The sequence below is a fragment of the Gobius niger genome (genome assembly GCF_951799975.1).
Source record: "Gobius niger genome assembly, chromosome: 6".
Taxonomy (NCBI): domain Eukaryota; kingdom Metazoa; phylum Chordata; class Actinopteri; order Gobiiformes; family Gobiidae; genus Gobius; species Gobius niger.
In genome coordinates this window covers 14,802,215-14,823,575 of record NC_136857.1, presented here as the reverse complement: position 1 = coordinate 14,823,575, position 21,361 = coordinate 14,802,215, and the positions used below count along the sequence as shown (strand labels likewise).

General features: G+C 42.0%; 1 protein-coding gene across 2 annotated transcripts in view; it reads left to right on the top strand.

Annotated features, from left to right (window-relative positions):
- Window positions 1-20,544, top strand: part of dip2ba (disco-interacting protein 2 homolog Ba) — a 53,375-nt gene extending 32,831 nt beyond the window's left edge. Inside the window, exons 2-39 of one of the 2 annotated variants that reach the window (XM_079558528.1) lie at window positions 3,935-4,006; window positions 5,146-5,289; window positions 5,810-5,935; window positions 6,407-6,643; window positions 6,973-7,101; window positions 7,758-7,877; window positions 8,679-8,876; window positions 8,950-9,041; window positions 9,116-9,226; window positions 9,549-9,672; window positions 9,808-9,917; window positions 9,999-10,101; window positions 10,192-10,256; window positions 10,319-10,412; window positions 10,487-10,606; window positions 10,689-10,803; window positions 10,883-11,022; window positions 11,093-11,229; window positions 11,352-11,432; window positions 11,507-11,634; window positions 11,710-11,824; window positions 11,905-12,106; window positions 12,181-12,293; window positions 12,453-12,476; window positions 13,683-13,763; window positions 13,845-13,968; window positions 14,099-14,220; window positions 14,304-14,415; window positions 14,569-14,678; window positions 14,786-14,916; window positions 14,995-15,163; window positions 15,559-15,729; window positions 15,878-15,939; window positions 16,037-16,094; window positions 16,217-16,291; window positions 17,079-17,253; window positions 17,392-17,515; window positions 17,635-20,544. In XM_079558528.1, coding sequence (XP_079414654.1) covers window positions 3,935-4,006; window positions 5,146-5,289; window positions 5,810-5,935; window positions 6,407-6,643; window positions 6,973-7,101; window positions 7,758-7,877; window positions 8,679-8,876; window positions 8,950-9,041; window positions 9,116-9,226; window positions 9,549-9,672; window positions 9,808-9,917; window positions 9,999-10,101; window positions 10,192-10,256; window positions 10,319-10,412; window positions 10,487-10,606; window positions 10,689-10,803; window positions 10,883-11,022; window positions 11,093-11,229; window positions 11,352-11,432; window positions 11,507-11,634; window positions 11,710-11,824; window positions 11,905-12,106; window positions 12,181-12,293; window positions 12,453-12,476; window positions 13,683-13,763; window positions 13,845-13,968; window positions 14,099-14,220; window positions 14,304-14,415; window positions 14,569-14,678; window positions 14,786-14,916; window positions 14,995-15,163; window positions 15,559-15,729; window positions 15,878-15,939; window positions 16,037-16,094; window positions 16,217-16,291; window positions 17,079-17,253; window positions 17,392-17,515; window positions 17,635-17,887 — 4,667 coding nt within the window. In that variant the 3' untranslated portion in view covers window positions 17,888-20,544. The remainder of the gene's footprint in view (window positions 1-3,934; window positions 4,007-5,145; window positions 5,290-5,809; window positions 5,936-6,406; window positions 6,644-6,972; window positions 7,102-7,757; window positions 7,878-8,678; window positions 8,877-8,949; window positions 9,042-9,115; window positions 9,227-9,548; window positions 9,673-9,807; window positions 9,918-9,998; window positions 10,102-10,191; window positions 10,257-10,318; window positions 10,413-10,486; window positions 10,607-10,688; window positions 10,804-10,882; window positions 11,023-11,092; window positions 11,230-11,351; window positions 11,433-11,506; window positions 11,635-11,709; window positions 11,825-11,904; window positions 12,107-12,180; window positions 12,294-12,452; window positions 12,477-13,682; window positions 13,764-13,844; window positions 13,969-14,098; window positions 14,221-14,303; window positions 14,416-14,568; window positions 14,679-14,785; window positions 14,917-14,994; window positions 15,164-15,558; window positions 15,730-15,877; window positions 15,940-16,036; window positions 16,095-16,216; window positions 16,292-17,078; window positions 17,254-17,391; window positions 17,516-17,634) is intronic. The other variant, XM_079558529.1, reaches the window with a different exon arrangement.
- The last annotated feature ends 817 nt before the right edge of the window (window positions 20,545-21,361 follow it).

The window sequence follows — 21,361 nt, the reverse complement described above, 5'->3', positions numbered from 1 at the left end:
AATGAGTAAAAAAACGCAACATGCTGCGACACCTGCAGTGCCACTTATGGCCTCTAGGGGCATGAGTTACTTAGTTCTGCTTTAACCAATTACAACGAAGTGTGAACTCTGAGAAGCAGCTGACGGCTCTCACTACCGGATGAGGCCAACGATGCTAAGTGCTACATGAATTGTTATCGAATCAAAGGCTTTATGACACTTATAACACATAGTTTTTTCCCACCCACTCTTATTTGGAATATTTTGGAAAACCTCATGTGACTGAAACCCATTGATTGAAAACGTCAGCTGTAGTGTTTGAAGATAATGCACTCCCCACACAAACCAAACTATTTTACATGTGGCTCCAACGTCTGGCCCCCTGTCTCAACAACAATACATGTCCATAGCCCAGAGATCAATTTACTGCTGACCGCTGTACTCTTCCCCCTTAAGACCTTATGAAGGCATGCAAAATAGAGAGCACATTTCTTTGACGTGTCGGGAGTTTCTCTATGAGTCCCTGCGTGAAGCCTGGAGCCCTCCCCCCTGCCTCCTTTTTTTTAAACAGAATAACAAAGCACCAATCACACGCTCATCTCTCTCTAAAGCCACTTGGTTTTGTTGGCAGGGTCTCCGTGCCCTCCCTCTTGTGCACTTCCCATGATTTCACTATGTTTTTGAGAAAGCTTCATGCTCTCAGCGGATAAAAAACAAGCTCCTCCACTGTCTCCAGAGTCAAGAAGAGAAGCTGCTTTCTCTCTGACGCGGGTCTTTTTTACAGACGAGCGCTTCCACAGTTTTAACACCGTCAGCACCTGGAAAATGACTCATTCGAATATGTAATTTCATTTTGAATTCACCACCCTTCCCTGGACTTTACAACATGAGCAGCTAAGAAAACAAAAATGTATGGAAATTGAGAGAAGCAAAATATCACGCTACACCTGATGCATATAATGTTGCTGCGATTTTGTAAAAAGGAAAGGCAGTTTGTGGCGTATGTTATAAAGGTGCCTATTTTCAACTCATTTGTGAGCAGTCTAAACTACAGTGTTAGAAGGTTTCATTCTTCATAAGACCTCATAGAGACTAAATACAGTCTCTCGGTTATACTGTAGTGTTGTCCTAAACTAGAAACCTTTCAGTGTTGACGGAGCCTGTGTTACACTTGGCCCTTCATCTTTGACCTCTGACCCATTCTTCTTCATCTGTTGTTGGTGAATCTTGCTTCTGCTCGCACTTCCTCCCCCCGTCGCTCCATCATAGGCATATTGTGACACAGGCCGTAGAGGTGTAGGGGAGGTGTCACGGCCCTGAGTCTGTCCAGAGTCCTGTTGGTCATTTGCACTTGACACAGCTCCCAGTGTTATCACGTTGGAAGGAGAGGGGTGATTGTTGCTATGGAGCTGCTGATGTTTCTAAGGCAAACACCGGACTCCACATTATTTAATTTGGCTGTTGCCTTTGTCAGTGTAAGATGTTCAAGCATGTGGTCAGAGACAAGGTCAAATTACGTTTGTTGTGTGATATAGTATTCAGCTTATAGTATTGGCATAGACGTTGTATTGCCAAGTTATTGCATAAAATATTAGGTGACTGCATCAAACAATTTGCAAGAAACTCCAATATATTGCAAAATCACTGAGGTCTTCCATTTGACTGAGATATAACAGCATAAAACAAAACGGTCATGATTTTGCAAATTTTGATTATATTGCAGCCTTGTTTTGTTCCTTATTCAGTGTCTTGTTGACACTTATGGAATGTACTGTGTTGAAATGGTTTATTGCACAATGATATTATTGCTGCAATATAGGGCTGAAAGATATATCATTATCGCATCAATATCAAGATATGAACATTCAAGATATCAATATCGCAAAATATATCGTTATCGTATTGATACCGAGCTATAAACATTCAAGATATTGAAATAAAAAAAGCAAGACATAAACAATGTCAATTTTCATCAATAAAGCTACACTCTTTTGTATTATGCTTTTATTTTTCTGAAAAATGCTTGGTTTTCACTTAACCCATAGTTATATATTTAGGGCGGCACGGTGGCGCAGCGGTTAGCGCTCACGCCTCACAGCTAGAAGGTCCCGGGTTCGATTCCCACCTGGACGGGGCCTTTCTGTGTGGAGTTTGCATGTTCTCCCCGTGTCTGCGTAGGTTTCCTCCGGGTACTCCGGTTTCCCCTACCGCTAAAAAACATGTACAATAGATTCCCACTCTGGGGCCAGGACTCCCCTGAAAAAGAGATTCTTAATCTCAGTGGGACTATCCTGGTTAAATAAATAAAGGTCAATATCGTATCGTATCGATATCGAGATATCTGGCATGAACATCGAGATATGAAATTTCGTCCATATCATTCAGCCTTATTGCAATAGTTAATATTTTTAGCTACATTACAGTTTTATAAAATCCAGATATTTTATGCTAAGATTGACAAACGCAACAACAAAACCTCTTCAATAAGTAACAGGTTATACTAGTAACTCCATAAAAGCTCCTCTGTCAAAGTTTTGCTTACTTACTCTATATTTCATGTATTAGCAACATCTTATTCCTTCATTTTACGTTTTTGTTTATTTTTTGCCAGTGCGTCAATAGCCTTTTATTCTGAAAAATTATAATATCTGACCAGTTTCAACACAAAAACCTTTAAAACCTCAGTTAATTTGACCTCAAACCTTGTTCCAGTTCTGAGTTCCATCTGCAATAGTCATTATGTTGAAGCTAATCTAAATTTACTTAGTGTAAACAGCCGTGTTTATACATTGGGGTGGTGGGGTCCCGGTTTAAGTGGACTTTGTCTCGACAAACTCTGCCTTCAGTGGGACTCCTGCCAGAGGGAGGCCCGGGAGGAAGGGGCGGTGCTGCTCCCGACTTTTGGGGAGATACACTTCAGCGTTCGTCCCATGTGAAATTGCCTCATGTGCTCTGCTTTCTATCCCGAATAAGATACAGCTTTTGGCCCATTGTTCGCTGCCTGTCGAGAGATTATCTCTGTGTTCATATTTTGAGGGCTGTTCGAGGGTTTAAGCTCACTAAATGTTTATAAACCTGGCAAAAACAATGGCATTATCTTTTCGGCTTGTTGTAATAGGTTTGAGCCCTCAACATGTTCACTTCATTAGTTCAAAGAGGATTATGCTGCAGATGAATTAACTAAAGCCTGGAGTTTGACTGTTCAGCATGTCGGTCTCTGGCAAAATAAACTTTGTTAGATCACCATAAAACAAGGTGCATGAAAATGACTTTACAGCCAATGAAATCAGAATGAATAATGCAACCAACTCTTTTGCACATTGCTAATTTACATGACACATTGAGTTCTGTTTCCATCAATGCATTATAGCTTTAAGAAGAAACTCAAATCACATTTCCTGTCTATTTTGCTCGCCCTGAATGGTGCCAAATGTAACAAGTGAATTTCTCCATTGTGAGATCAATAAAGGATTATCTCATCTCATCATAATATCCTTAAGTGTTAATTGTTCTGCAGTTTTCTGGAATACTTGTTTGTTGTTGAAAATGGATATTGGCTTCGATTATGATTCTTTGTAATGTGTATGTTGGAAAATGACCCCAGAAAGAAGCTGAGGGGAGTTTCTGCTGACGCGAAGGAGGATCCGAATAAACATAAACAGCAGCCAAAGTAGATGTTATGAGTAGTAGCAGTTGAAGTTGTAGAGGTCCTAGTGAGGTTGAGGTTAAGGTTAACAAAAGTACTTTTTCTTAAAATTTGATTATTGTTTTATTTGCCTTTAAATATAATTGAATGTATTTATTGATTTTTGGTAAACCTTATGCAGTAGTAGTACAAGTAATAGCACCAGAAGTAGCAGTAGGCTGTTGTAGGTGCAGAAGCGGTTTACTTTCGAACTTTCGCTCCTGATTGCCGCAAACATTGACAGTGTGGTGTCGTTCTTCTCTCTCCCAGGTGACATCACGCAGAAAGGCTATGAGAAGAAGAGGGCCAAGCTGCTCGCCTTCTACATCCCACAGCTGCCAAGTAAGACCAGTTCTGCCGCCGCTCCCACCCAGCTCTTCTCCTGACTCACCCTCTCAGCTCCTCTGTTGTGCAATCCCGAATCACATTGACACACGCATTAGTCATGACATAGTTAGAGTTATGTTGCAATTAAAACGCTCCCCCAGACTTTGCGCAGTCATATGGAGCAGGGGGGATATTTGGAAATGTCAGGAATAAAGGAGAGACTAAGCCAGCTGAACTTTGTGGAAATTGGGGCTTGGGTTGATGTGAACGCTCACAGCTGGTGTAATGGCACCATCTAGTGGTCAGTGTAAGGAACGCAACAACATGGAAGAGGGATCCACAATCAACCAAGACAGTTTGTACAAATTTGGTAGATTTATTCACGTGTAAAAGTACATAAAACTATAAAATGAACTTTAGGTCTCTAATCAATTAAAGAAAACCAGATTTTGTGGTAGCAGTAGTTGTAGTCCAAGTGTGTCCCATTGGTGAAGGACACCGTGGTGTGGTTTGTTATCCGTCTTAAGCTGAATCTGAAACTGTGATCAGAGGAGCAGCGCCACCTGAATAACACAAACCACTCTCTGTCAATGAGCAAATGTCCAGTTTAAGTCTGATCAGCTGCGTAACAGAAGGGTGTGATGTTTCCTCATAAAAATCACTCCTCAAGGGCATCTCCTTATAGGGAGGAACCCAATCAACCCCAACTCCAATGAAAATACTGTGAAAATTAAATCATTAATGTTATAATTATATGGAGCATTTCTCATTAGTGTAGATCTGTGTTAATGGACACTGTTACAGCAGTGAATGTAAAAGGCTCCATGTTAAGACCTACATAACAATGTGTTATTTCAGTTTTTCCATTGGGAGACTCTTCCCCTCCTCCTCTGCCAGACATTTTATTTAAAATACTATACAAATGTAGCACAGTGTCTCTCGAGTGTGTGGATATATAAATTGTATCAGTCAAGAACATGTCCTTATTTCACTTGATGCTTTGGGACTTTGGGGCTAAATTTAGAGCACTATCATTTAATATTGATGCGGCCCGTTTCTGTTAACGCTTTATGTAAAGCACGAGATTTTACAATGCCGGTTTTGTTTATTCATGATATGGACGGTACATGTTTCTCTTGACTCTGTTGTTGTAGCTGCAGAGCTGTCTCTCCCAGATGTGCAGTTGTCTCCGGCACGCAGTGGAGACCCCAGCCCCGAGGCCCCGGGCCCCTCCTCTGCCGCCAAACACCATCGAGCACATCGCAGCGGAGGAGCCCGGGACGAGCGCTACCGATCAGGTACAGACCCCTCACTGAAGCAGGGCGAATATACTGTGTTGTTTATCTGATTAAGTCATAATATTCAGTTGCAGGCAGGACTTGCACTACATTATGTTTTTAATATACGCTTTTCTGTTTAAGGATAGTTTTGATCTGTTTCTGTTTTCCTTGTACAGTCTTCTGTTTATTTTTCTTGGACTGTACAATATAAGAAAAACATGTGATTGTCAATAACTGTCTTGCATATTGCATTAAGAAGAAGAACAGAATATTGCAAGAAGAAGAAGAACAAGACTTGGAAAAAAATAATAAAACAGGACAAGGACATGGAACTAAATTCGGAAATGTTTCAATGCTTTTTTTGTTCAGGCTAATGTTTGTCAATATTGATCTTAGTCAGATGGAAGAGTGGCTTTGCTCCACGTTGCGCTTCTCAGTAGTATATTGTATATTGTATTTTACCTGTTGGTGATGTAAAGGGTGTTAACTTTAGACCTCTCTGACTTAGCGTGCGTTTGTGCTGTCTTTGTCCACACAGACATCCACACAGAGGCAGTACAGGCCGCGCTGGCCAAGCACAAAGAGGAGAAGATGGCTCTGCCCATGCCGACCAAAAGACGCTCTGCCTTTGTCCAGTCTCCCATGGACAACTGCACTCCTCCCGGTAACGCTCATCATCACTCATACAGCACTGGCCATGTTTATAGCCGATAAAACGTTATCAAACTATTACCCAGGCTCCCCTGATAATACTCTGTTCAGTACTACTGTACTATTATGTAGAACTGCCTTTACCGTATTTAAGACCAGTTTTAGGCCTGGTTTAGTTTTGCTATAGATTTTCTTCTTAGGTGGTACATGTTTTTAAAAGCTTGAGAACCGTTGACCTATAATGTTTCTCAGATGGTACTCAGGCTTTTCAGTTTGAGTTTTAAGTAATTGGTCATTATGGTTATCATTTTTGCCTAGTTTTGTCTTATTTTGATAACCCATGATAAAAACGACTACAATTTAGTTCTATTTAGACCTGATCTAGTCTGGATTGGTATAGTCTTTTTACAGGCCTGACCTCGGAGCCACTCTTTTCTTTAGGTTAAGTTTGACATCAGTGACCTTTAACACTGCTCTTTCTCAGACACGTCGTCAGCGTCTGAGGATGAGGGCTCTCTGCGAAGAAAGGCTGCTCTGAGCGCAGCTCTGGTCCAGAGTCTGCAGAGTCCGGATTACTGGATCAATCGCTCCGTCCAAAGCTCCTCCACATCGTCCTCCGCTTCATCCACCCTCTCCCATGGAGAGCCCAAGAGCCAGCCCCAACCACAGCCCCAGCCCGCCGCTTCTTTGCTCGCAGACGTACTGGCTCACACAAGAATAGGTAACACCACTAACTTTCTAACAAAACCCTTATGTGAGAGTATCGACAGACCAAACGAATGGCCTTTGTTCCTGTTGATTAAAATATGTATCATTTAGAGTTTTGATGAACTAGTTGAAGAATAAAAAGGCAGAAGATTCTTTCCTTGTTACTGTGAGAGTCAAATGTTTAATTTGCTTTCATAAGTAAATTCAAGTATATTATTGATTAATTTCCACTTTATTTGGTCATTGGTAAACATTGGTAATTCAAAGGATCTTGATAAACCTCATTTAGCACAAAAGCATCATATAGAAACAATGGTTCATTGACTTCTTTTGTTTGTCCAGAGAACAGTGTCCCTCCAGATGTGACGTCCTCCACTCCCCAGGAGAGGGGGTCCCGAGTGGACCTGACCCCTGCCGTCCGGGGCATGAGCCGGGGGCAGAGTCGCTGTAGCATGTTGGACACCGCTGATGGTAGACGCAGCTTTAATCACTGTCTTTGGTAGTTCCAGTCTGATATAACGGTGCATTCATGGCGTGTGGAAAGGGGCGGCTGTGTCCTGCTTCACATCCCACATTTGCATGGCCGTGTATTAGAGCTTACCGATGTATTTTGTTACAGTACTGTGGTGTTAGTCCATGGGCTGATTTGATTTTGATGATTTACCTGCTGCTCATGTCCATCCAGTGCACATCCATCCTCATTTCACTGCTAATGACCAATGTTTTGTCTTCTTTCTTTTGGGTCCATTAATCCGTGCGTGTTTGATTTAAAAAAAGGAAAAGGACCAGGTAATATAATTGTGTCTGGGGTTATGGGGAGGGATGCTGAAGAAGCCGAAATCAGCCTGTTTACTTCCAACCTGACGTCTGTCTACCTGTTGGCGTTTCTTGTGTTGTGGTAGAATTAGTAGTTATCCTTTTGTGGTTTACTTGAAGATTGTCCCCTCTTGTGTCTCTCTCCAGCACAAATTTCCCGTTTCAAATCCTTCCTCTGCTGATCCTGCTTGTGTCTGTGTGCGATGTAGTAGTCTTTAGATCTGCATGCGTGTGAATGGGCCGAGCAACATGTACCAGTTTATTTATATGCCTGCATGTGCCTAACTGTGTGTTTTGTATGGTTTGTCTAGGTGTGCCAGTCAATAGCAGGGTGTCCACTAAGATCCAGCAGCTTCTCAACACACTCAAACGACCCAAACGACCTCCGCTCAGCGAATTCTTTCTTGACGATTCAGAGGAAATAGTAGAAGGTGACATAAACATAATTTGACTCATCATTTATTTGTCAGAATACATTTTATATGCCGTTTGGTTGACTCAAGAAAAACAATAAATCAAACTTAAAGGAACAGGCCATCATTTTTCCACACTGAGATATGTTCTTACCTGAGCTTAGACGAGTTGATACGTAACTGTTAGGTCTTTGTAGCCAAAGATGTTGTTAGCATTTAGCCTCTCCCCCTCTTCTCTATGGGGCCAAACAGGGGTGAAGTTAGAAGCGACCAAGCTCTTCTTCAGTTACGTGAGTAGTTACACGATCCAAATAGTCACACAAAAATAAACATGACGATTTTCTAAGCGGATAAAAAGGGGTTCTATATTGCAAGGCGTAATAACACCTAGGAGTACTTCGACGTCTGCGCAGTGAAATGAAGATATTACTGTGCAGACGTTGAAGTACTACTAAGGTGGTCTTTTTGTGTGACTGAGCGTACGCACAAAGACCAGACAGGTACGCATCAACTCGTCTAAGCTCAGTTAAGAATAAATCTCAGTATGGAAAAACGGTGGCCTGTTCCTTTAAGGAAAATACTAGAATATCGTAAAATCTCTTTTGTGTACAATATAGATAGTACATTTACATTGGTAAAGATAACGACCACATAAATCCTCTCTATGAAATGAATGTACCTTCACTTAGATACGTGTAAATTGTATTTACAATATTGTATTACTTCAAACTATCTATTGAACTGACAGAAATGTATCATCAGATCATTATGAATGCAGTAACTATAACCTCTTAGTTTCTTCTCCTCATTCATCTGTAGTCCCACAACCTGACCCCAACACCCCCAAACCCGAGGGGCGTCAGATCATCCCGGTGAAGGGGGAGCCTTTGGGAGTGGTCAGTAACTGGCCCCCTGCTCTACAGGCTGCTCTGGCCCGATGGGGCGCCACACAGGCAAAGAGTCCTGCCCTCACCGCCCTCGACATCACAGGCAAACCTCTGTACACGCTCACATACGGTAACAGACTTTACATGGTCTCTGTTATTCTTTTTGTCAAATACTGAGAATCATAAACTGTAACTTACTCTAGGCAAACTATGGAGTCGCAGTCTGAAGCTGGCGTACACACTGCTGAACAAACTGGGAACAAAAGCAGAGCCTGTGCTGCAGCCTGGAGATCGAGTAAGAAAGAACGAGTCTGTATATTGTTCTTCAACATATTGCACTTTAATTAACAACATGCTTGCTTCCACCAGGTGGCGTTGGTTTACCCAAATAGTGACCCTGGCATGTTCTGGGTGGCTTTCTATGGCTGCCTTTTAGCGGAGGTCATCCCTGTGCCAATAGAGGTGCCACTATCCAGACAGGTGAATTTCTCTTTGTGTCAGAGTCCACAAAAACAGCATTACAACACAGATTTAACTGAAGACGGGCCCCAACAAATGTCCAACAAAGGTCGAAATGAAATGAAATATCTGCAATACTGTTAATTGCAGTGGAATCATGTTTCTGGAGGTCTAAACTGCTGTGTTACACTTTTTCTTAATCACAATCTCAACTTCATATTTTATTGTTTGCATCTGACATTGTACTGCATAAATAATTGCCTTGATTTGCTCCCTGCAACCATTCAAATATCTAGGCTGTTGCTGTGTTTAATGCCTCCCGACCTGTTGTCTGTCGCTGTAGGATGCGGGCAGTCTGCAGATTGGCTTCCTGTTGGGCAGCTGTGGTGTGAGTCTGGCTCTGACCAGTGAAGTTTGTCTCAAAGGACTCCCCAAGACACAGAATGGAGAGATCATCCAATTCAAAGGTCAGTGCAGCCACATCTTTGAGAGCTTGTATGTGGGCGGTTTGGTGGGTATAGTTCTCATCTCGGGTCTTTGGGAAGCATATGCCTATAGAAATTGGCATGCCTTATAATGTTTTGTACATTTTTTAAATTCAGGATGGCCCAGGATGAAATGGGTGGTGACGGATACAAAGTACTTAACCAAACCATCGAAGGACTGGCAGCCTCACATCCCGACCGCCAACACAGACACTGCCTACATCGAGGTACACAACTTCTCCATCCCACACTGTTAGCTTAGTTGTTTGGTTAATGCGAAGTGTTTAACTGAATACTATTTGCACCAGTACAAAGCAACGAAGGAGGGGACCGTCATGGGAGTTGCTGTGTCAAAGATTGCCATGTTGACACACTGTCAAGCACTCAGCCAAGCATGCAATTACTGTGAAGGTCAGACTCAATTATCAGAAAGCATTTAAACTAGTGAATGTTAAGCCATAAATAAAAATAACATTATTTTTTGCTTTGGATTTGTTTCAGGAGAGACGCTCGTCAATGTGTTGGACTGCAAGAAAGATATGGGCTTGTGGCACGGTGTCTTAACTGTAAGACAAGCAAACATTTTATGTACTTCAACAGACATTACAACAACATCTATGTTTTTCAGAGCGTCATGAACCGAATCCACACCATCACAGTGCCATATGCAGTTATGAAGGCCTGTCCCATGTCCTGGGTGCAAAGGGTCCATATTCACAAAGGTTCAGAACCACATTACCTTTGAATAAATGCCTTGTTTCTGTTTCTCTAACAGTAGCTTGTTCACCTGTTGTAGCACGCGTGGCCTTGGTGAAGTGCCGGGACCTTCATTGGGCCATGATGGCTCATAAGGACCAAAAAGACACTAATTTGTCCTCCATACGGATGCTGATCGTAGCTGATGGAGCCAATCCTTGTGAGTCAGGCCTCGTGTCACTTTAGATAATAATGTATTGCAATCTATTTACCTTTGTTTTCTTTGTCTAATCCGTTATCAGGGTCTGTGTCGTCGTGTGATGCCTTTTTGAATGTGTTTCAATCCCATGGCCTGAAGCCTGAAGTCATCTGTCCATGTGCCACGTCCCCCGAGGCGCTCACTGTCGCCATCCGCAGGTACTACTTCATATAATATCATGTGTCATTTAAGTAGTTCTTTTAGATTGCAACCTCAAATAAAACTGCTTCATCCCAGGCCTGGAGCGCGAGGGGCTCCTCTTCCGGCACGGGCTATCCTGTCGATGGGAGGGCTCAGTCACAGCGTCATCAGAGTCAACACAGAGGACAAAAACTCTGCTCTCACAGTGCAGGACGTGGGCCACATTATGCCGGGAGGTTGGTGCCGACATTAACTGATTAAATAGTTTCTGACCTGATGTCTCTGATCATACTTGTGTGTCTTTAGCTCTGATGTGCATCGTGAAGCCTGATGGCCCTCCGCAGTTGTGCAAAACAGATGAAATTGGAGAGATTGTGATAAATTCTCGAGCAGGTGGAACCATGTACTACGGTCTGCCTGGGGTCACCAAGAACACTTTTGAGGTTTGTGCGGAAAACTGGATTTGTTGTTCAATGGCTCAACATACATTTGTCCTGTGCATAGTGTAGATTTCACGAAATAAATCTTGGTCTAATGTCTAATGCTTTGGCTTCTTTGCTCACAGGTGATCCCTGTAAACCAGGCTGGAACTCCTATTGGAGAGGTTCCCTTCAGTCGCACTGGTCTACTCGGATTTGTTGGACCAGTAAGGAATGCTAATGGAGGTGTTTGTGTAGCCTAAATGAAAGTGATCTTACAGGTTGGTTTTGTATGTTTCAGGGAAGTCTGGTGTTTGTTGTGGGAAAGACAGAGGGGCTTCTGTCTGTGAGCAAGAGACGGCACAATGCAGACGACCTGGTGGCCACTGCACTTGCTGTGGAGCCAGTTAAAACAGTTTACAGGGGAAGGTGAGTGCTTGTATCCTAAATATTGATCTCAAAGTTCATCCATTCATTACCTTAACAATGTGTATTTGTTTCCAGGATTGCAGTGTTCTCGGTGACAGTGTTTTATGATGAAAGGATAGTTGTGGTGGCAGAGCAGAGACCTGACGCCAGCGAAGAGGACAGCTTCCAGTGGATGAGTCGAGTGTTACAGGTAAAGCACCTTTGATGAAATTTTTTAGTACAACTAGAGACATTCGATAACATCATGAACTGTTCTATTTTCCTCCTCAGGCCATCGACAGCATCCATCAGGTGGGCCTGTATTGCCTTGCACTTGTCCCAGCCAACACTCTGCCAAAGACTCCCCTCGGAGGCATCCACATCTGTGACACCAAGCAGAACTTTCTGGAGGGGAATTTACACCCATGTAACATCCTCATGTGCCCACATACGTGTGTGACCAACCTGCCCAAGCCGCGGCAGAAACAACCAGGTGCAAACAGAACTTTCTGTCAGAATATCAGTCTCTTGTCACAACCTGCTTACAGTGGATCCATTTTTGTGCAGTGGATGTTGGTCCTGCTTCGATGCTTGTGGGAAACTTAGTGGCAGGAAAAAGGATAGCTCAGGCCACGGGTCGAGAGTTGGGTGCACTGGACGACCAGGATTTAATACGAAAGGTGAGTTACTGCCTTTCTGCTTCAATGTTTCTATACTTATTAAGAACAGACTTATGTTGTTACATCTGTAAATGTTGAACAATGTTTACTCTGTTTAAATTGGTGATAATCTTCTATCCTGTTCTATCCTGCCTTACTTTTCTTGATTTGGGCTGGTAGCTCAGTATGTGGCCCATGATGATGGTAAGGCTCTGGCCGCAGTCTCCGCTTCTCTGGCTTCTCTTCTGTCTTCTATGTTTTATGAAGAGCAGCACTATGATATTATAAAAGTAGATTTAAATTCTTATTGAAAGTGTAAATAACATTTGATGAAACAGAGACTATTATTCACAGAATTATACAACAATAAATTGTAGGTGCTATAGTGCTGCTTTGCAGTTCCAAAATGTGAATTATAGACTTCTACATTGTGTGCCCTCCTCTGGCTGGTTTCTCTGTGCTGCTCCCTCGTGTGGCATGAGCTTGTGAGTGCTCTGAGCAGAATGAGGCTGCTGAGCGTTTGAGAGAAAGACTGGACACAACGCTGCACTGTGCTTTTGTTCATGGTATTTAATTTATAAATGTTTTCTTTAAGTGTCTGGATCCCGGAGACGACTGTGGTTTCTGTGCTGTCCATGTTTGTACAATAATCACAATATCGATACTGCAAAGTAAACTACATATCCCGAGTGGTGTTAAAATGTTCTTTTTCATATAATCTAAATTGCACTGAGAATTTTTATTATTTGAGTGTTATAATTAATATAGCCTATATTATATAATAACTATGTAACTGTGATACATTTTAATACTTTGTACAACTCATTTATAACCATAAATCTCTGCTAACCATCATCTCACAATGGTTAGTACTACACCCAACATAAACAAAGCAGTCGTTGGACAAGTGGCCTTGAGACAGTAAAATTACAAACCAGTGTCTGAATGTAATTAAAAATCAATTGTTTTTTACTGTTGTTATAAAAATGAAAGTTGGGTAAAGATTTTAATGTAAACCCCAGAGTTACAGTTGTATTGTCTTGATTGTTTCCATTTAAATGTACAAAGTTTAAAAGTGAACTTTCCTAAAAGCCCCGGTGAGTCAGACAGACTCTTAAGTCTTTAAAAGGTCTGGCTCTTGTTAGTTTTTGACAGTGGCTCCAATTTGCCTCATGCCAGGTGCAGATGCTCTCAGCACGACGCTGCGCTCACAACACTGTGCTCTGAGCCAGAGGTCAACAAGTCTCAGAGTGGCTTTACCTTTCAAACTGGTGTCAGATTTACTAACTATACATTCACAGTATATACGCACGTCATATTATACTATTATTATATATTATTACATACCCTTTTATGTAATTTGATCCCTGTTCAGTGTTCATGTTGTAACATTTTGTCTCTTGTTTGCAGCACCAGTTCTTATCTGAAGCACTGCAGTGGAGAGCACAAGCCGACCCGGACCATGTCCTGTATGTGCTCCTCAATGCAAAGGTACTACTCATATGATTCGCTCGGATGTTTTATCACTGTCCTCCACTTAGAAAATACTAATCTATGTTTGTGGTCGTGTAGGGGGTGGCAGTATGCACAGCCACATGTGCCCAGCTTCACAAACGTGCAGAGAAGATCACAGCCACTTTACTGGAGAGAGGAGGCCTTAACACGGGGGACAATGTGGTGCTGCTATATCCGCCAGGTACATGTTACTCTACTTAATACTTTGATGGCCACATTCAGATATGCTAAAGGTTTGGCTTTAATAATGTGCTTACTTTATAAACCCTAAACCTTCTTCATTGGCTCCTCTTGTCTCTCTGTAACTGCAGGTATTGACCTGATTGCTGCCTTTTATGGGTGTCTGTATGCGGGGGTGATCCCTGTGACCGTCAGACCGCCCCATCCACAAAACCTGGCTGCTACACTCCCCACTGTCCGCATGATCATTGACGTGAGCTCACTACACAATATATCTGCATCTTTAATCTCAAGTATGCACTGTAAAATTAAGTGTCTTTCTGTCTGGTTTTTCAGGTGAGCAAAGCCGCGTGCATCCTCACCACGCAGCCTCTCATGAGAATCCTCAGGTCGAGGGAAGCAGCCGCCAGTGTCAACGTAAAGACGTGGCCCACAATCATCGATACAGGTCTGTACAAAATGACACTAAAGTTACAAGGAAGGAGGGTTTATCTTTTACAAATAATGACACTGTTGAGAATTTTTCACACCACAAGGGGTCCTCAGAGTTCTTTCGATATATATATTGTGAACCCTTAACAAAATGTGTATTTGCTTTCAGATGATCTTCCCAGGAAGCGGCCTCCGAGCATCTACAAACCGCCCACAGCCGAGATGCTGGCTTACCTGGACTTCAGCGTGTCCACCACAGGAATGCTTACCGGGGTCAAGGTAACATCAAAGCCATCACTTGAATTGTCCATGTGTCCAGCCACTGAAGCACAGCCATGTTGTGCGTGTGTGAATGGGTGAAGATATTTTGGGCCTTGTTTTGACAGATGTCCCATGCGGCGGTCAGTACTCTGTGCCGCTCTATTAAGCTGCAGTGTGAGCTCTACTCTTCTCGCCAAATAGCCATCTGCCTCGACCCGTACTGCGGCCTGGGCTTTGTTTTGTGGTGCCTCTCCAGGTAATGCGCACAAGCATGATACATTATGTGTGGTCTAATTTGAAGGAATTGTATAGTAATACTGCCATGTGATCGCAGCGTTTACTCAGGTCACCAGTCCATCCTTATCCCTCCTCTGGAGCTGGAGAGTTCACTGCCTCTGTGGCTGAGCACTCTGAGTCAGTACAAGATCAGAGACACTTTCTGCTCGTACTCCGTCATGGAGCTCTGCACTAAAGGACTGGGCACACAGACCGAGATACTAAAGGTAAAAACTAACCAGTGAGCTGCTCATTGTGTTGAAGCACATTTGTTCTGCCTTTGTCTGTCTAAGAAGCTTGGCAATGTGAAATGTTAAAGAAAGGAATTTGTGAACTTGAACCTCTAATAGGCAAAACACTGTGTACTATACAATTGTAATTTGACCGTTGAGTGTTTTGTACAATGTCTCTCCTTGTTTCTATATACATGTACATATTTTAAAATGTTCCTTCTATTTGTATAAGCACAATTCCCTTACTTATTCTTTATTTAATTGTAATAATCAAACTTTGCCTACATGCAAAACACAAAACAATAATTACCCTTCCCTAAATGTGCATCCAAATGTGTATAATCCCACAAGCCAATTGCCTAATGTGACTGTACGTGCTTTACCTCAAGGCCCGAGGAGTGAACCTGTCCTGTGTCCGGAGCTGTGTAGTGATTGCAGAGGAGCGGCCTCGTTTGGGTCTCACCATGTCTTTCTCAAAACTCTTCAAAGACCTGGGCCTGTCATCCCGGGCCGTTAGCACTGCCTTTGGATCCAGAGTCAACCTGGCCATCTGCTTACAGGTCAGGAACGTGTGTAAAAATATGCTTCATTGGAAATCCGATGAGGAAATTCAATAAATGCTTTTACTGCCACTTAATTACTATATTGACAGTCTGCTAGATTTCACATTGGGATGAATAATGGTGATGTTGCTCTTGTTCTGCTCAGGGCACTGCTGGACCTGACCCCTCCACGGTTTATGTAGATATGAAGTCCCTGCGACACGACAGGTAAGGCCTCTGCGCACGTCACATGACCTTACCAAGATGGCGCCGGGTCGTACATATTAAAACACCGTGATCTGTGTTGTGTGTGTGTGTCCTTCAGGGTGAGGCTGGTAGAGCGAGGGGCGCCCCAGAGTCTTCCTCTCATGGAGTCAGGCACAGTGCGTATTGATTATTGACTCCAGGCTCATTTGTGTGATGGCAGAGCTGACCACACACAAGGAGAGGTAATATTCAGGGCTATGTGCCTGAGGCTGAAGCTGTGCTCTGTCTTTTATTTCAGATCCTACCGGGAGTCAGGGTTATCATTGTAAATCCAGAGACCAGAGGCCCTCTGGGAGACTCGCATCTTGGAGAGGTTGGTCAAATACAAAACTACTACATTGGGTTCAATTTTATGCTTGGGACACTAATCTATTGCTATTTTGGTTGATTTGGGGGGGGGGGGGGGGTTATACCATTTTAGTTTATCTCTATTTTGTACCACTCTGATACTAAATTAATTAATTTACCTTGTAAGAATTCTACACTGATGAGCCTTACATGGAAATGGAACTTTGTTTGTGTAGTGCATTTCAAATGACTCAAATGACCCATAGCACTTCACATGGGACAATTTTTTATTTACTCTATACTTCGTAAACTGCCTTTGGGATGGACTGACAGAAGCACGGTTGCACACACCAAAAGACCCTCCTACCACCATCAACCACTCATGCACACTAGCTACCTGGTATTACTCCCTCAAGGTCTCCCATCCAGGTTCTACCCCGGCCCAACTCAGCTTAGCTTCCCAAATCTGATGGGATCAGCACACACAGGGAGGTTTGGGACATGCATTGTTTTCATTCGAAGCAGAATCCAAAATGCTGGACTGGTTTATACCTGGTTAATTTTAGTTATAAACAAGTTGCATACCGTATATTCATTGCAAACATGGAGCATGACCTTTTATGGAATTCACCAACAAAAAAAACGTTTTCTTTGTCATGATGCAGAAAGGTCTGTGTATAGATTTAATCAGAGCAAAAAAACAATTTGAACACCATTGCCTAGGAATAAACTGCAGTGTATCAATACTTCATGAACCTCTCATGTTGACTAGATATGCAAATGAATTGTGCTTGGTTTGTGCCTTTGTTCAGATCTGGGTGAACAGTCCTCATTGTGCCAGTGGTTACTACACCATTTACGGTGAGGAGAACCTCCAGGCTGACCACTTCAACACCAAACTCAGCTTTGGGGATCCACAAACTGTGTGGGCCAGGACAGGGTACTTGGGCTTCATTAAGAGGACTGAGCTTTTAGATGCAAGTGGAGGTGAGATCATAGTATTTACATTTTTTAATGTATTACAAAAAAATCTGTTGGTTTGGTTTCAATATATTCCACTTTAGGATAGGTTAACATTGAAATCACTTGTCGCTGCAGTAACCTGATGTAATGCTTTTGTTACAGATCGTCATGATGCCTTGTTTGTTGTGGGCTCCCTTGATGAAACGTTGGAGCTGAGAGGGTTGCGTTACCACCCCATAGACATTGAAACGTCAGTGTCTCGAGCACATCGCAGCATTGCAGAGAGGTGAGTAATGAGGCTTGAGCTAGGGGACCAATGTGGAGGAAAATCTTGTCTCTGGATATTATTTGGCACTGTAATAGGTGCCCTGTGTAGATGGTTCTAAATATTGTCCTTGCCCTCAGTGCTGTGTTTACCTGGACCAACCTGCTGGTGGTGGTGGCAGAGCTGAGCGGGTCAGAGCAGGAGGCCTTGGACTTGGTACCACTTGTCACCAATGTGGTTTTAGAGGAGCACCACCTGATTGTGGGTGTGGTGGTCATCGTGGACCCAGGGGTGATCCCCATCAACTCCAGGGGCGAGAAGCAGCGGATGCACCTGCGGGACTCGTTCCTGGCAGACCAACTGGACCCCATCTACGTGGCCTACAACATGTGAACATCCCTCGATGAGAGACGCATAAACCTGAGCCAGGCTCTGAGCACACACCACATCTGGAGATGAGAGTGGTGCAGTAAGAGAGTGCTTCCCTCTTGAAACTGTTTCTTCCACCTGCTCCTCTGCAGTCCAGGTGATTTGGGATGGGAGGGGCTTTCTCTCATGTTGGCAGTTACAACTGTCAGATGAAAGGAAACATGTCTTCACCCGTCTGAATCCTCATCTCTCTCACTGCTCTAATTCACAATTTTATTCAAGACATTTTTATGCATCTTAGAAAAGTTTTATTTCATTCCTTGGTTTTGAGCCAAACCACGCACCTGTTTGTTTCCTCCATCCTTTGCTCCACAATGGCAAGACGTCCCACTGGATCTACTGAGAGGACCAGACCTATTCCTCTGCACTTTAAAAAGTCTCTGCACCTCTAAGTCCATATCTCCCCCGTCTACCTGACACGGACACACCCCTTCACCCCATCAGCCAGTATCAGTCCAGTCAGTATTATCACCGGCCTGGCGCTCTAGCCTTCCCAAAGCAGGTGCTCTGTGGCTTTGTCTCGCTATGAACCGGATGCGTCCCATAGAGACGGTCCCATACCACATGAAGAAAAACAAACGTTGAGCTTTAACAGGCAGATTTCTCTTTTTTTTTTCGTGTGAGTGTGAGTTGATCCGATAGATAGCTTGTATGATTGTAATGGTGCTAATACATTTCTCAAAATGAACAGCCTCTAAATGAGAAGCTGTAAGTGATGTTGTTTAGGTGTATGTACTAACAAGAGTGCAATTAAAGGCTGTGTCTGAAAAAGACAAAACAAAGATGCCAACTTTTGTCTATGTGCACAAGGTTATTTAATGCCTAGAACAGTAGCCTAGAACAGAAGTAGCACTGCTGGATCTTCCACGTGAATATCTAAAGTTAGGGTCCAATAGTTCAGACACAGCCTTGGTCAAATGATGGGCCAGAACAGGTAAACAAAAGTAATATTAAGAAATCAAAACCATCTTAAAAGGCTTGATTGTTAGTGCTAGTGCTAAGCTTTGCTATGCTAAATGGTAGTTCCTACTTCAACATTCATCATTTTCAGCTAAAAATGTTCAAAAAAAAGCCCTGGAACAAGTTTAGTTGTAAGTTTAACAAATCATATCCTTAAGGAGACGTGAGCCACTAGCTTTTCCAGTCTGTGCTTTTTCTGTGTTAGCATCACAAGTAGATCACCAAAAAGGCAGAATAGTGCCTTTATGCTGCGCCTTTGTGACATGTAGGAATAAGGACTGTTCAATATGTTATGATCATTTAGAGAGAGAAAAAAAAAGGAAATTCCACAGACTTTTGCCTTACTAAACCTGTGGAGCTTCACCACTCTTGCATATCTGGCTGAAACATTAGTCAAACTATACAAAACATTAGTCAAACTATACAAAGCCAGCTTCTTCATATCGGTTATGTTTTTAAAAATGGAGCACAGGGGGCGTCTTTTGTTTTATTGCCTTTGTCCATTTCATTATCGCCATTTTGAATCCTGTTGAATGTCTGTATCACTGAAGAGAATAACATGCATTTGAAAACAAACCACAATCAGGAGCCGCTTATGTCATAAAATAGCAGAAAAAGTCCTTTTTAAAAAGCTTAGAGCGGCCTAATGATGAATAAAGGGTGTTGACTGTATACTGTATCTTAGAGGTCAAAAACTGTATCATTGGTGTTAAATGTGTACATGGAAAAGTGTTTATGATAAACTTGACTGACGGTTTCATACTTGACAGCATTTATTTTACATTGTTGTTTTAATGTAAACTCATTACAAGAAAAAAGGTTTCACAATGTCTTGGCCGGAGCGATGTGCACTTTCCCATCCATGGTTTTAAATGTTCTCTGGTGAAAGGCTTGTCCCCAGATTTTAAACCACCGTTTTTACGTTATTTTGTTTTTACATGTCGCCTCCACTGTATTTTATGTCTTTCCATCCAAAATTTGAAGTTAATATATTTTATAAACTTTTTAATTATTATTTTTTTCCGTTAAACTGCTCTGTTATAATTAAAACAACTATTAATAAACCACTTTTCATTTTGTGACCGTTGCTGGTGATTTTAAGCCAGTATTTCTTTTTCAAATTTGGACAAACTGTTCAACACATAACAAAGTGAAGCTTTTTTCTTCAGCTGCCATGTAATGATGCTTTGTTGCTACTGTTTCACTCCAACTATAAATAAAGTTTTATAATTTCATATTGGCCTTAAGGCTTTTTCTATAGACATTGGTGCTATTCTTTATAAGGGAAAGCGGTTGTCCAATGTCATATGTTAAGGTCTTTTTCCCCCATTTTCATGACTTAACGCTCTACAGTGCACTATTTTTCTTAAGTAACCATTTCAGTCGTCAAGTTGCAAAGGACTGTGTGCATTTAAAGCTACAATATTGTTTTAAGCACAAATTGTCAATGTACACAACGTGAGGTAATGAGAATTGGGTTTTTCCATACAAAGCTCAAGGGGCAGGCAATGTATACCTCAAACCAAGGACTATCTGATCACTATGCATTAGTCAACCTGCAGCAAAGACGCTGAACTGGTGCGAAAAACATGTCTTACTTGACACTGTCACTGTCATTTGGATGTGTTTCATGTCAAATAAAAGATGCTTTGTCAGAGTCTCCTGGGTCTTTTTATAGTCTGCCTTTGGCCACCAGGTGTCGCTTAAACTGTGAAAAGAGCTGGGTATTATTTTTGTATATGACATCACATGAGTTTGGACCAGGCTCAACTCACAGGGCATTTTTTAACTAACGTCATTTGCCTTTGTTTTTATTATATGATCCGTGAAGCCCAAGTCTGTGCATGAGAGTGTAGAGGTAAACATAAATATTTAATGTAATTCACAGGAGATTGGCAATTCTAAAAATTCAGACTGCTTTGAAGGATACTGCTCATTTCTGCAGATGGAGCAACCAAAAATGTTTTTACATGTTTCTCCAGTGTAAAAATTTTTTGTTTTTTTCTAGTCACTTGTACTAATTATTTATTTGCATCAACCGATCATTTTCTAATTTTATTTAGGATAAAACAAAAGTTGCAGACAGTAAACTTCATGAGTGAATCTCCATGGCAACCTCCAGTATTTTAGAATCTCCCTTCCTGAAGTGTGATTGGTGCACTGTGACATCATTACTGTATTCTAATATATATATATATATATATATATATATATATATATATATATATATATATATATATATATATATAGCCAACTGTCTATTATAAAATGTGTTCAAGGCTAGACATGTAAAAAAAGAAATCCTAGCCTATAACAGATATGATGTACAGCATATTACCAGCAATCAGGTGTTGTGAGTATTGTGTGTACAAAACAGTACTGCATGAAGGACGATACTGACTTCATGAAACTATTTATTTCAGAGGATATTGGTGTGACTCCACCATATGGCTAAAGTTCAAATTAGTCATCTTTTTG